Source organism: Pleurodeles waltl, chromosome 11 (genome assembly GCF_031143425.1).
Source record: "Pleurodeles waltl isolate 20211129_DDA chromosome 11, aPleWal1.hap1.20221129, whole genome shotgun sequence".
NCBI lineage: Eukaryota > Metazoa > Chordata > Amphibia > Caudata > Salamandridae > Pleurodeles > Pleurodeles waltl.
The window spans coordinates 1,003,979,090-1,003,993,458 of NC_090450.1; the positions used below are offsets into that span (position 1 = coordinate 1,003,979,090).

The window sequence follows — 14,369 nt, forward strand, 5'->3', positions numbered from 1 at the left end:
TATTCTATGTCTTGTTGTAGTTACCAAAGCTCTTCTGTCAAGCTCAGCCATACAGAGGGTCACTGGGATTATGCAGCAAGACAATGCCACATTATGCTGCAAGGTTGACTAAATTATGAGGCAAGAAATGGCACAATATGCAGCATAATATGACACATTCTTTGAAAGTTTGTTTTGTTATTTTTATACATAGTAATGGTTAGGAATTGGGTCTCTAGTAGCTTTAGGGGTGATTGAAATCTCTAACCGTCCCTGGTCCAGCCTGGTGGGGTGGCCTTTGGTACCAATACCACTGGGCTGGACCAGGGACTGTTAGAGGTTTCAATCACCCCTGAAGCTAGCATCTTGGCAACTTCCTCCTTGATACTGACCTTCACCCTATCTGACAATCTGTAAATGTTGCTCTTCACAGGGGGACTGTCTCCTGTTTCGATGTCATGGACACACAGATGTGTGAGCCAGGTGTGAGGGAGAACAGGGAGGCAAACTCCCAGCAACTGATAATAGTCACCCCTCTGCCAATGACATTACCGATCCTCACCGCTGATCACCATTGTTAGAAATTGGGTCTCTACTTGGCAGAGGTATACACCCTTGTCCAAGAAGGGACCACGATCCTAGTCAGGGTAAGTCACAACCCAAATTATCCTTTGCTCACCCTCTGGTAGCTTGGCACAAAGCAGACAGGCTTAATTTATAAGGCAATGTGTAAAGTATTTGCGCAATAACTCATACACAGTGAAAACACCACAAACATACGCCACACAGGTTTAGAAAAATTAATAATCTTTAGCTGAATAAAATAAGGTAAAAACGACAAAATTTCAATGTACACAAGCAAAGTTATGACTTTTTAAAGGTTATATCCCAATAAAGCACTTACAAAACACGAGGCTACGCAATAGCTCCAACTGGAACTATCACGACGTCATTGACGAAGTTGATCCCAATACTCCGATGCCACTGATGCTAGTCACGGAGTCACACGGACCCCCAGGCACAGTACCTTTGAAAAGGAAGAAATAAAAAGGTCGCAAGGAGTCGTGGTGGTAATGCGTCGCTGGAGCTGGTGTGGCGTCAGTCCCTTATGGGGAGGTGAGGCGTTGGTTCCATACTGGGGGGGAGGCGAGGCGTCGGTTCTGTCCAGTTTCAGGGGTGCTGATTCGGCTTTGGTGGTGAGGCATCGGTTCCTTGTGGACCGGCTGGGTTGCTGAGTCCAGTCGGTCAAGTTGCGATGAGTTGACTTCGCAGTGTCGTGATCACACTGCGGGATGTCAGTGGCATCTTGGCGACGTCAGACTTGCGTTGCAGGCCGTGGCCATTGGGTGCAGCAAGGACCATGGAGCCAGAGCTGTCAGCTGTGCAGCATCGGGCAGCGGCGTCGGTGCCGGAGTCCTGAAGTGGATGAACTAGCGAGAAGCTAGTAGATGAAGTCTTTGTTGGCCCTGAGACTTCAGAACAGGAGGCAAGCTCAATCCAAGCCATTGGAGAGCACTTGTGGGGAAGGTAGAGTCCTTACAGCAGGGTCAGAGGTCAGCAAGCAGCAGGGCAACATGCAGGGTAGCAGTCCTTCTCAGCAAAGCAGTCCAGATAAGTCCTTTGAGCACCCAGGCTGCCTCTCTGACAGAGTTCAGGTGTAGATCCAGAAGTGTCTGAGTTGCTGTAGTCAGAGACCCAGTATATGTACCCAAAAATGCCTTGGAAGTGGAGGAAACGTCAAAGAGTGGTTTTGAAGTGCACAAGTTCCCCTTTCAGCCCAGTCCTGTCTGCCAGGATCCCTGTGGGGGGTTATCAGTCCCTTGTGTGAGGGCAGGCCACTGGCCTTTGAAGTGTAAGAGAGAGCCCTGCCACACTTCCTGCCCAGGTAGACCCATTCATTACGCAGATGAATGCAGATGTGACTGAGTGTCCTGTGTTTACGGCTGTCTGGGTGGAATGTACAAGGGGAGCTGTCAACTAGTACAAGCCAGACGTGGATTGGAGACAGGGTGTAAGGCACAGGTAGCAGTAAGTGGAGAGAAATGCCCACTTTCTAAAAGTGGAGTTCTAAAATAGTAATATTAAATCCAGCTTCACCAGTAAGCAGGATTTTCTATTACTATTCCGGCCATACTAAATATGACAGGGCTACTCCTTCCAGATCAGAATCTACCACTTAAAGTATATGAGGACATTTCTAATGCATTTCTAATGCTGGCCTACGAGACCTCACATTAGTGAAAAACGAATATGTGTGTTTTTCACTACCAGGACATGAAAAACAGATAAGTACATGTCCTGCCTTTTACTTACATTTAGTTATGGGTTACCTAGGGCCTACCTTAGGGGTAACTTATATGTAGAGAAAGGGGAGTTTAAGGCTTGGCAAGTCGTTTTTTTAAATGCCAAGTCGTAGTGGCAGTGAAACTGCACACACAGGCCTTGCAATGCGAGGCCTGAGACATGGTTAAGAGGCTACTTATGTGGGTGGCCCAGCCAGTCTGCAGGCCCACTGGTAGCGTTTAATTTACAGGCCCTGGGCACATCTAGTGCACTTTACTAGGTTCATGGTAAAGTGCGCAAAATCCTAAAACCAGCAAAACAGGGTCCAAAAAATGGAGGGAGGCAGGCAAAAAGTTGGGGATGACCACCCTAAGGCTGTCAGGTCTAACAGTAATACTGTCTGGAAAATTATTCCCCCTGAGTATTACCAGTTTAACAATCAAGCAAATGAATAAGCAACTAAAGATGACCAGTTAACCTTTGCAAATGGCCTTCTAATGCTCAAGATTCATATCACCACGCTTTTAGTAACTTTTGATTCTTTTGAGCTAGATACATTTTTTGTGAAAATCTGCAGATTATGCAACAGATGTTGGATTATGTGGCAAACGTGGTGAATCTTTAATTATGCAAACAAAAGCTGCGCCTGCAGAATTGCATAATTCCAGTGGCCCTGGCCATATGGAATAGCCCTGACCATGAATAACCGTACTCCTCATCAGCGCCCCTCCCCGGTGAGCGGATTCCCTCCGCTTATTGATAGATGCATTGACAAATGTGCAAAGTACCTCCATGCAACTGGATTATGTTTCTCTCTTTGCCTCTTATGTCAGGTTTCTTTCTCCAGTTAAGTGCTGGACCGATCCACAGAATGACCAATAACTACAGAGCCAGTCCTGTGGCCCCTGGATTGTGACAATTGTCAGCAGTGACTTTACTATAACAGGGCACTGGCCATCTGCTCACAGGTGAATGCCCACATCCACCACCTTGGGGGTGCCTGCTAGTGGGCTGGCAAGGAGTCATCTGCAGGTTGCTGAAACCTTGTAGAGTAGGGGGGTGTAAAATTCACTTAATTTGCTTTTGTGTAATTAACCAAAATGTTTTGAAAATTGCACCAAAATGTGGATACATACACAAAATGCTTCTTCGTTAGCAACATGATTTAGTGTGAAATGCACACTTGGATCAATTTTTGATGCAAAGACACTCTTTATACTTGAATAAACTGCCCGAAAAACTCATTTGCTGCAAATCACAACCACACATGTTCTGGTTGTTTGCGTTGTTTCTGCACACCTGCACAATAATTTGGCCACAAACAGTGAAGTAATTACATGATGTGGCATAATTGTGTTATTTTTGAGTAACAAGCATAATGCAAAATTCCCAAATTATGCAAATTATGATGGTGTTATTTAAATTTCACCTGGGGCTAATGTAGACATTTTCCCAGGGTCTCTGAGCTCACTTGTTTCTGTGGGAACTACACTTCCCAGTGCAAATTCCTTCCAGGCCCGGCTGCCCCCACATAGAGGTCACTGAAAGATTCATGGGAGAACCAGGCAGGCATCTCCTGATATTCACTGCCTTGGACACACTCTGGCTATAGGACCTTCCCTAGGATCTGATCTTTATTGTGCGCTTAGGGTAGGGGACTACACCCTCCTTCTGCAGACACCCTTCCTGCACCCACAACTCTACCATCTCAAGGGTGACACCCTGAGACTGACCTTTCAGCTCAGGGTCTGTACCCTAAAAGCAGTGCTTAATTTGTGCTTGATGTTTCCGGTGTGGAGCACCTGCACTTACTTTTATGGGCTGGCACTTATTTTTCTGGCTCAAGCATTTACTGCGAGCAAAAGACACATATGGGAATGAAGGGGGAAGAGAAAAAATGAAAAAGTGTCACAAAGGGAGAAAGCAGAAAGCTGCAAAAGTGAGCAGAAGGGGCAGGGAGTGGCTGTAAACCGATTAAAGAGGACCGAGATGGCTTCAGGATTTGGCTGCCTCAGTATTCCATGTTCGCACATTTAATTGCAGCAGCCGCGTGTTTAAGAGGAGGGCTTTGGGCACCGGCACGTTTTTATTTACAAATTAAGCACTGCCTAAAAGTGACCACTTTCCTGTTAGCCAAGCCCTTCCACTGTGGACATACAACCCATACAATGGTGCTTTGCAGTGGTCTGTCTGGCATAGTTCTCCTGTTGCTTGACTCTGTGACAGCACAGGAAGCATCTACAGGTCAGAACTGGCCCCACCAGCACAAGTCTTGGCTTTCTCTTCTGTCAGAGCAGGTAACCCCTGGGTCTCTGGTCCTGTCACTGTGGGGGGCACCCACCTCCTACGCCTTTCTCTCTTACTGGGTCCATGGCCCAAACCTCAGGGTCAAGATCCTTAGACATTGGCAGGACAGCCTGGATGCTCTCATCCTGCCTGATAAATATTGTAGCTCACGCCCAGGATGAAATCCACATCTAAGCGGGAACACTTTGTAGAACTCCAGAGATCACCTGCGTACCCTACCCTTGTCTAACTTTCAGCTGAGGAATATTAGGACACTTTCCTTCCTATTTTCTTTTTTAAATGAGGCAAAAAATATTTATATATTGTGATCTAAGTTTTTTTGCAGTCAAGCAGCAGGTGATTTTGCAAACTGCAGAGTTTGTGACAGCAATGCATTTTTCTACATCAGGCTCTTAGTTGGATAAAGGTAATGGTTTGATACCCACAGACACAGGATAGCTGCACTTGTGGAAGAAACCACTGGACATATCTAGATGGGAGGATAAAACTATTTTGGAGTAGAATTGTGCATCTCCATACTTGGATACTGTGTGGAATTCAGACCTGTCATAGGACACAGTGTCTAGGCAATCTTCCTTCATTAGTAGGTTGGAGTCCAAATCTTTTAAAGTTTTGTTGGGTACCAGTCCTGTTATATCATTGTATGTGGTGGGGACCCCACATTTTCATGTTTGGAGCACCATTTATATTTGAAAAAGTCATTCATTTATCCTGGTGCAAAATGACTGTGCACCCAATTAGGAAAAGATTTGCATTTTGCAATGTCTTGTCCTATTAAGGATCCTTAATGGAACAGAGAGGCACCAATTGCTTTGAAGTCACTTTTGGAGCATTGTGATTGGTTTTGGAGCTTGGTGACTGCAAACAGTGCAACATTAGAGGAAGGTTGTTTCTAAACATATGGAGAATCCATTGAAAGAAGAGCATTAGTGGCCTGAATCCTGCAGATTATACCTCTTACTCACACAAAATCCAACCCTCAGAGCCCATAAACAGGTCTGATGAGGACTTTTGGTGTGGGTCTAAAAAATCCCACCAACAATTTCATAGAAAAGCTGATAAGGCTCAGAGTCCTTGGGTTCTGACCGATCAGAGTTTTTAGAATAGCATGCCTGGGTTCCGGCCGTGACGTGAAGGTTCTGATCAGTGGTAATGGACACTTGCATGAGACTCTTGGGCTGCCTTGGAATGTCCACCACTGATGGTGACACATTTTGTTCAACAGGAAGGGTTGACGGGACAGAGGCCAGGTGATGTGGAGCAACTGCTGAAGCAGTCACAGAAGGAGCTTCTCTGGCTTCAGCGGCAATTGTCCTTCATTTCCCCCGGAGCGCCCAAGAACATCTTCTCATCCAGCAAGGTAGGCCGCGTGTTGTGTTGGATGCTTTGACGGCTTCTGTTGCTGTTGTCCAAAAGAAAAATATTGGAGCCTTCCTTTGATGTCACTAGCCCCATGTTGCATTTGCTGCTTGTGTTGTGATTGGATGGGGTAACAGTGATAGATGTGGGGGGGAGGGTTACTATTACACCTCCCAATCCATGCGTCCAAGGTGGTGCTCACTGCATCTGGTGACCGTCCATCTTTTGGTGAAGGACAACAGGTAAGGTGTTTAATTTGTCCAATCACAGGCTGTGTTGACTGCTTTCATTATTGCAATGCCGGGAGTCGGACAGCTTTCATGAGGGTCTAGGTACAAAAGTTGTCCTCATCCATGCACTCGCAGGTCGTGCTGACTGCTTTTGCTGTGGTTGTGTCTTGAGGGTGTCATAGAGGGGTTTAGGAGTTTCCTTGCAATCATTTGGTGTGTTGACTGTTATTGTGCATGAGGCAGGACCGCCATTGAGACTTTTGATTGATGCAATCATTAGCAGTATTGGCTGCTCTTTTGCTTAATGTATAGCTCTTGGTATGTCCTTTGTTAGCTCCAATCAGAGACAAAGGAAGCTGCTGCGTCCAGGCTAAAACTGGACCCACTGCCCTGCAGCAGGTCACATTTGGAATATTCTCATGTCCCAGTCATGGGTTATGTCAAGATGTGAAAAGGACTTCTTTGCAGTTGCCATATGTTATAATGCACTTGTAATACAGCAGATGAGAAATCTGCCATGTTTGTGATGAGTTTCCCATTTGCCAAAACCCTAAAAAAGGCTTTGTATCTCCAAAGAGGGCCTAACAAGGATTGTTACTGTGCAAATCTTCTATCCTCACAGTTTACAAGAGGAGGTGACCAACAGCAAATCCCTGGCCTGCTACAGGAATCTGTGAAATTGCATGCCATAAAATACCAATCTGCACGCATTATTATGGAGTAATAACCATTCACCCGAAAATGCCTATTGACTTTAACATATGCTTTTCACAAGAGATATGTTAGGCAGAATACCTTTGTTGTAACTTTGCAGAATAAACAGATCAGGCCTATAGTCTTGGTCATTGGCTTGTCACCATAACCAACTCAGGGATATAATTTGGAGTTTGGCGGAGGGGTTTCTCCGTCACAAATTTGACCGATATTGCGTCCACCGTATTATGATTTCTAGAGGCTATAAAGGAATCGTAATACGACAGGCATGATATCCATCACATTTGTGATGGAGTAACCCCACTCTGCCAAACTCTAATTCACGTCCGCTTTCTTGCTGTATTCAGCCTAAGCTTTCCCACAAGACACAAAGTGTAGGACAGGCACTCTTTTTCATCAGAAGCAAAACACTCCCACCCAATCAAATGCCCTCCTCAAACAAACCAACCAACACGTGGGCGGAGCCTGAGCCCCACTCATATGGTACTTCTGAAAAGCGCATTTTCTGCTGTGCTTACAAGATCTGGAGACAGCTGTTCTGTCACACCAGACCTAGGAAGTAAGCCACCAGATAGCATAAGAAAGAATAAAATAAAAATACAGCAATGAACTGAAACAAAGATATCTTAAGGGATGAAGACACAGAAAAACATTCTATCATTGGTTGTGACGCTGAGTAGAAAAAGAAAATAACTAAGGATTTCGGGTAAATTGTAGGTGAGGAAGGGATATTCTGCTGAATTGCAATCTCCAACCGCGGGTACAAGATCTGTGCCAAGAAAGGTAAGATTTGATTCATATAAAGAAAATATATTATGGGCAGGGGAAATTCAGTGTTTACACTGGTCCTGACTTAGGCCTCATTTCACTTCCTGGATGTAATTTTCCTGAAACACAAGAAATGAGGTTGGATTGTGTATAAGGAGCTGACCTTGGCCATGGGCCAGATGTATCATTCTTCACACTAGCGATTACTTAATTGAGATTTTTAGCGAATCGCAATTAAGTAATCGCTATTGGAATGTATGAAGCTCCAGGAGTTTATGCTGTGATTCGCAAGGGCTCACACATGGACCTACCTCATTAATATTCATGAGGTAGGTCGCAATTTGCGAGCCATTGTGGACGGCTACAATCACAGGGATGGTGGCCCGCTGGGCTCGGCAGACCACCATGTCTGTGATTGCTTTTCAATAAAGCAATCTTTTTTTTTTAATGCAGCCCGTTTTCCTTAAAGGAAAACAGGATGTGTTTAAAAATGAAAAGTGAAAAGTTTTCTTTTCATTTTTTAAGAGTAGGCAGTGGTCCGTGGGACCACTGCCTGCTCTTAAAAACAGTTTTCACATGCATTCACAAAGGGGAACCCCTTCCTCTTTGCGAATGGGTTACCACCAATTTGAAATTGGTGGTAACTGTGATTGTTTTGCGACCGCATTCACGGTCACAAAACAATCATACATACCTCTAAGATTCGATATTAGGAAGGGACTCCCTTGATACACCCCTTCCTAATACCGAATCAGTATGTAGTCGCAAATCCAATTTGCGATTCGGTAACAAGTTACCGAATTGCAAATTGGACTTGTTACATACCAAGATGTTTGATACATCTGGCCCCATGTTCCTGAACATCTGCAGATGAACTGAAGACACAAGTGGCCGAGCGTGGAAAATTGTCGCTCTCCACCTTCTCGCGACTCACAAGGAAATGTGTCAATGTTCTGGGAACCACATCCATAGCCTCAAAGCATGATATAGCAATGTGAATTCTGTCCAGACTGGTCACCTTCCAATGAGCCTATGACGGCGTCCTGCTCCCCTTGAAGATACTTTCAAGGTGTGCTTTGTCTGTGGCATTGTGGTGCTCAAACCATCTTTATTGGCATGAGGGTTGCAATAAGGCACACTGTGAATCCTGCATTCTGAGCCATTTGCAATATCATGAACCACCAGATACTCCCTCATCTGTACTTTGCATACAGAGTTGCACTGTGCTGGCCTGATGCCTTCACTGATGGTCACACTGATGAATACATTGTGTTCTGTGACCCGGCCAGTTTATGCACCTGGCCCCAGTCCTGTCAAGCAGCCTCTTTGTCTGATTAGAGGCCAATGATATAGCTTTAAAATAAGTTACTTACTGTCCCTCCTGACCACTAGTATTGGAAATAAGATGTGCCACAGAGTTTAGTGAATCCTAAAATGTTTTAGATAAGAAAAGAATTGGTGGACTTGAGGAGGCGGTAAACAGTGCTTGAAATGGAAAAAATAAAGTGCAGGTACTCTGTGCCAGAGTACCTGCTTGTTTCGGAGAAGTGCCGGTACTCTCTAACTAAAAGTATTACGTTTTTCTTGAGAAGAGCAGGTACTCTCCCTCTCAAAATAAAAAAAGTGCCGGTACTCAGTACCGGACAGTACCGGCCCATTTAAAGCACTGGCGGTAAATCAATGAAAGGTAATAGAAGGAATGATTGCAAAAGTCTTAGTCGATGGCTGCATGGGACACATTCCAGTTATTTATGTTTTTGTACTCTGTACCACTGCAGACAGGAAGCAACCATAAGCAAATCAGTCTTGATCTGCTGCAGTCCAACCTAAGATGTCAGCACACGTCCCCTCTGAAATGAACACCAGTAACTCCACTGTTGGGCCACACCTGTCACACTTGTGGCACCACAGTAAATCCACAAAAGCTGATGGATAGAAGGTTTGCATAAGTTTGAACCACTAGCAAGGCGGAGGTCACACTCCAGCCCTTAGTCTTTTGCCCACTGTGCCACTTCAGAAAAGGGATAACTGTATGCAAATCAGCCTTGGTCCTGCTCCAATCATAACAGTCCAGACTCCCTCTTTCCCTCTTAGGAGGGGCTCAAGCAACTAAAGGCGTGTTCGAGCCTGGTAGTTCCTTTTCACCAAGGAACATCTTGGGTTCCATTTTAAAGTAAACGTGGGACATTTGTCGGAGAATACCTGTTGCATTTAAGACAGCAAATTATAACAGCAAAATTCACAAAAGTCTCAGCCATTTCCAATCATGCATGCCGCATTCCAATTCTTTATTTTTTGTGCATGCTAAACCTCATCACACAGGGAGTAATCATATGCAAACCAGTCTCTGTGTCTCTCCAATAGGAACAGTACAGTCCAGACTACAAGACCACATTCAGATGAGAACTCAAGTACCTGCAGACCACTTTTTACCTTGTTGGGCCTTATTAGTGAGGTGCAGCTTGGATTCTATCGTGATGCCAGCCACGTCTGGGTATACTATGGGGGTCATTCCTACCCTGGCGGTCCGAGACCGCCAGGGTAGGGGACCGCGGATGCACCGCCAACAGGCTGGCGGTGCATCCAGGCCCATTCTGACCGCGGCGGCAAAGCCGCGGTCAGAAAAGGAAACCGGCGGTGTCCCGCCGGTTTTCCCCTGGGCTGCAGAATCCTCCATGGCGGTGCTGCAGGCAGCGCCGCCATGGGGATTCTGACCCCCTTCCCGCCAGCCTGGTTCTGGCGGTTTTGACCGCCAGAACCAGGCTGGCGGGAACGGGTGTCATGGGGCCCTGGGGGCCCCTGCAGAAGAGGGCCCCACTTAGAATTTCAGTATCTGCTTAGCCGACACTGAAATTTGCGACGGGTGCTACTGCACCCGTCGCACCCCTATCACTCCGCCCGCTCCATTCGGAGCCGGCTTCCTCGTGGAAGGGTGTTTCCCGCTGGGCTGGCGGGCGGCCTCAGACAAGGAGCCTCAAATGCAGGTCAGTCTAGGGGAGGGTTCTGCAAAATCGGTCCTGGAGAGCCGGGTCCATGCCAAGTTTTTAGGATATCCACATTTAGAAAAAAGATGTTTCAGAAATCTACATTTTTCTAAATGTGGATATGCTAAAAATCTGGCATGGACCCGGCTCTCCAGGACCGACTTTGCAGATCCCTGGTCTAGGGGGTAATCAAAGATTGAGTGACAGTTCAGGTGTCTTAGTTGTAGAGGAGGTACTTCATGTTTGTTATGCATTTGATCCTAAAGTTTTCAGATGCTAGAGATCAGGAATGGCCAGTGGAGGACGACCCTAAGATGAAATGGTCACAGCAAGGGTGTGACTCCCACTTGGAGAGGACCAGGAGGCCAGTGGAATCAAGAATTGTCTTTGGCACAGAAAGAAAAGGTTTCTCTAGACCTCTGAAGCTAACAGCCTCTACAAGGAGGGTCAATCTTGGACCCAAAGAGACCAACAAACCGCCATAGATGCGAAGGCTTCTCCAGCATGAAGTGGTGAGTTTATGTACCTAAGATCTGGTGAATCGTGAGATCTGTAAAGTTCTTGAAAGAGGTTGATTGACAGCGTTTATCAGGTACCCGTGACGTGTGGCAGGTGTGTATTATGGTCTAACATGGAAAAAGGACATATTGAGAGGGGTTGGGATCTTAAGGCCTTGCATGAAGAAAGAGCTGCGCTTGAGATCTTCAGGCCCTAGAAGAGATGCTGTGTTTTAAATAGTTTGTTGTGTGATATTGCTCTTTGCGGAAATATTCTTAGCCTTCTATTGCTTCAGGTGCGGCTCATGGCCCTCTGCTGTTACATAAAGAGATTTCACACACAGTGCTGCTGCTCAAGAATTATAACCAAAGGCCGTTTTCAGTGAACTGTCCTCAAACTTATCAAAGTTATAATTCGAGTGCATAATGGTTATAAAATAGCTATAAAGGATGACAGGAACAAATTTTGCTTTGCAAGCTCTTGGAAAGGGAGTCACTGAATATCCCTTGCATAATGCTTTAAATCTTATAAAAAACACAAGGATTCTGGGCTGTGCCGCGAGGCGAGGTATTTGCAGCCCGCTCTCCTGATTCTGCCGATTGCAACAATTTTGTGAGACTTTTCTGTATAATTCTCAGTCTCTACCACTACATTGATATCCCTGACCTTCTATCTGGGGGTGCCTGTTTTGGGCCCCCCTTAAGTACTTATGAATTATTTCTCCCATGGTGGAGGTGCACCAATTGTTTTGGTTTTTCTTGCATCCATTAGGTGTCCCTTATTAATTGTGGTCCTGATGAGACCCCTTATCTGATAGAGGGTTGAAACATCGTCGACTGTGCTAAAGCAAATCCTATAGATTCCACCCTTTGTATTCTAATGGGGTCTGATGTATCCAGCTATATGGATTTAAGATCAATTTGCTTAATGTTGGAACGTATGGTTGTTTTTTGTGTGTTTTTAGAAGATATACCAATTGAGGACCTTTTTGGTTGTGGGTTCCGTCCTTATTGGATAAGCTGCACTCTTGTAAGATGACACGCTTCACTATATTCAGACTGAGATTTCAACAACTGTGTTTGTACTTATTCATTTAAGTTCTTGTTGTGGTTCTGTCTCTTCTGGTCTCCTCCCGTTGTTTGATTTATGCGATTGTGCATTTACTTCATTGAATACACATATACCTTAAATATGAGCCGCTGTATTTTTGCGGATACTGCTTTAGCCCTGATTCCTATTGGTTAGATCTTCCTTAGTAGTTAGGAATTGAAACGTATCAAGACACAGTGGGCCATTGATGCTTCTCTACGCCTAGCATCCTTCTGTGACCTCCATATGAAAGATCTTGGAAAGGGGACCCTGGGAGATTCGTACTTCTGGATTGCTTCCAGTTTCTGAACCTCTAAATACCAACTCCCTGGTCCCACTGGGATCCCGAGGAGAAGGGCTTCAGTTTTCTGATTATTGATTTCCAGTTCGCCAATTTCCCAGTAGTGAAATAAGAGAGCCAATTGGCTCTGTGAACCTATTTTGGTGCTGACAAGAACAGCTAAGTCATCAGCATAAAGCAGAACTGTTGCAGGTGTTGATCCAAGCTTTGGGGACAGCAACACTTGTTATTTAAAGCTCCGGGATATGAAGTACAGTGCGATAGATACCATATTTAAGACCATTCTCAATAGTGGTGGGTGCTGACAGGCGTGGGACCGTCTAGCTGAACCATGTTGAATCATGAAGCTGGTTTATTCAAGACACAGGCCCAAAGGGGATCCCTCGCACCTTTAGTCTATACCACCTATGGTTTCTGGCCGCTGTGTCGAAGGCTGTACGGAAGACTATACAATAAGAGTCAAGACGTCTATTCTTGAAACTATGGACGTCCAGGCCAGGAGTCATGCAGCAAACCGAGATCCATTTTGAAAGCATACTTCTTGCCAAGGCATGAAGTTTTGTTCCAAGTGGCGAAAATGTATTTCTGCAGAGATCGCTCCCATACATCTAGCAAGCAGAACGTGTGATATGCCGCTGGGTTCGTGCTCTCTCCCTTTTAAAAATTGTCTTAATCCATGATCGCTCTTACAACATATTTGATTAAATGGAGGGAGATTAAACTTATCCCACCAACTTTGAAATATAATACTTGGGAGTTTGTCTAGACTTTGACATCTACCGATCTTCAAAATACAATCCCTCTGGTAACTCTTTCTATAGACATACTTTGCTCAGAAGTACCCACCTCAAAAGGTACCTTCTCAGCATCTGAGTTCTCAGGAGGTTTACTCAAAGAGGATAGGTTTGTGAATCCAGCATCCTATGAGCTGTTGAGATCCGGTCCAGTGTGCAGCGACACTCTACACTTAGCCACAATTGTCTAGGGCGCAGAGATCCAATTGCTTCCTTCATAGCTGGCCGCGCCAGCTGGGTCTTCATTGATTTTTGAGCATTCATAACAATGAGTTTGCCATTATTTCTAACAATATCAAGTTCATTCAATATTTAAAGCAGCTCTGTATGTGTTGCTGTGAATATCGCCCAAGCCTAGCTGGGAACAACGTGCGCTGTGCATTATGGGGGATGTTGGGATGATACAAGCCTATGTACCTCCAGTGTCTATCCACAAACCTGAATTAGGCAGTTACGTTGCACATACCAATAACTGCTTTATTAATACTGGAGTCAGGCCTCCATTAATGACAGTCAGTCTGGCTGCTATCAAGAACTGATTATGATGAGTGAGCCTGGGCTTTACAACTCACTCACACTTGGCATTAGTTACCGTTGCACAAGCGCACAACTGTGATAACCACTGTACATGTGACAGGACTGCCTTGCACTGTGTATCGCTGCAGTGCTCCTGTGTTTCTGTCCAGTGAACCTGTGTATCCCTGCAGTGCTCCTGTGTATCCCTGCAGTGCTCCTGTGTATCTCTCCAGTGCACCTGTGTATCCCTGCAGTGCTCCTGTGTATCACTGCAGTGCTCCTCTGTATCTCTCCAGTGAACCCGTGTATCCCTGTGGTGCTCCTGTGTATCCCTGCAGTGCTCCTGTGTATCCCTGCAGTGCTCCTGTGTATCCCTGCAGTGCTCCTGTGTATCTCTCCAGTGCACCAGTGTCTTCCTGCAGTGCTCCTGTGTATCTCCCCAGTGCACCTGCGTATCCCTGCAGTGCTCCTGTGTATCACTGCAGTGTTCCTGTGTATCACTGCAGTGCTCCTCTTTATCTCTCCAGTGAACCTGTGTATCCCTGCG

General features: G+C 45.6%; 1 protein-coding gene across 1 annotated transcript in view; it reads left to right on the plus strand.

The window, feature by feature from the left end:
* The window catches only part of RIMBP2 (RIMS binding protein 2), a 1,257,287-nt gene that overhangs the window by 298,176 nt on the left and 944,742 nt on the right, over positions 1–14,369 (plus strand). The window contains exon 5 of the mRNA XM_069215362.1: positions 5,795–5,929. Coding sequence (XP_069071463.1) covers positions 5,795–5,929 — 135 coding nt within the window. The remainder of the gene's footprint in view (positions 1–5,794; positions 5,930–14,369) is intronic.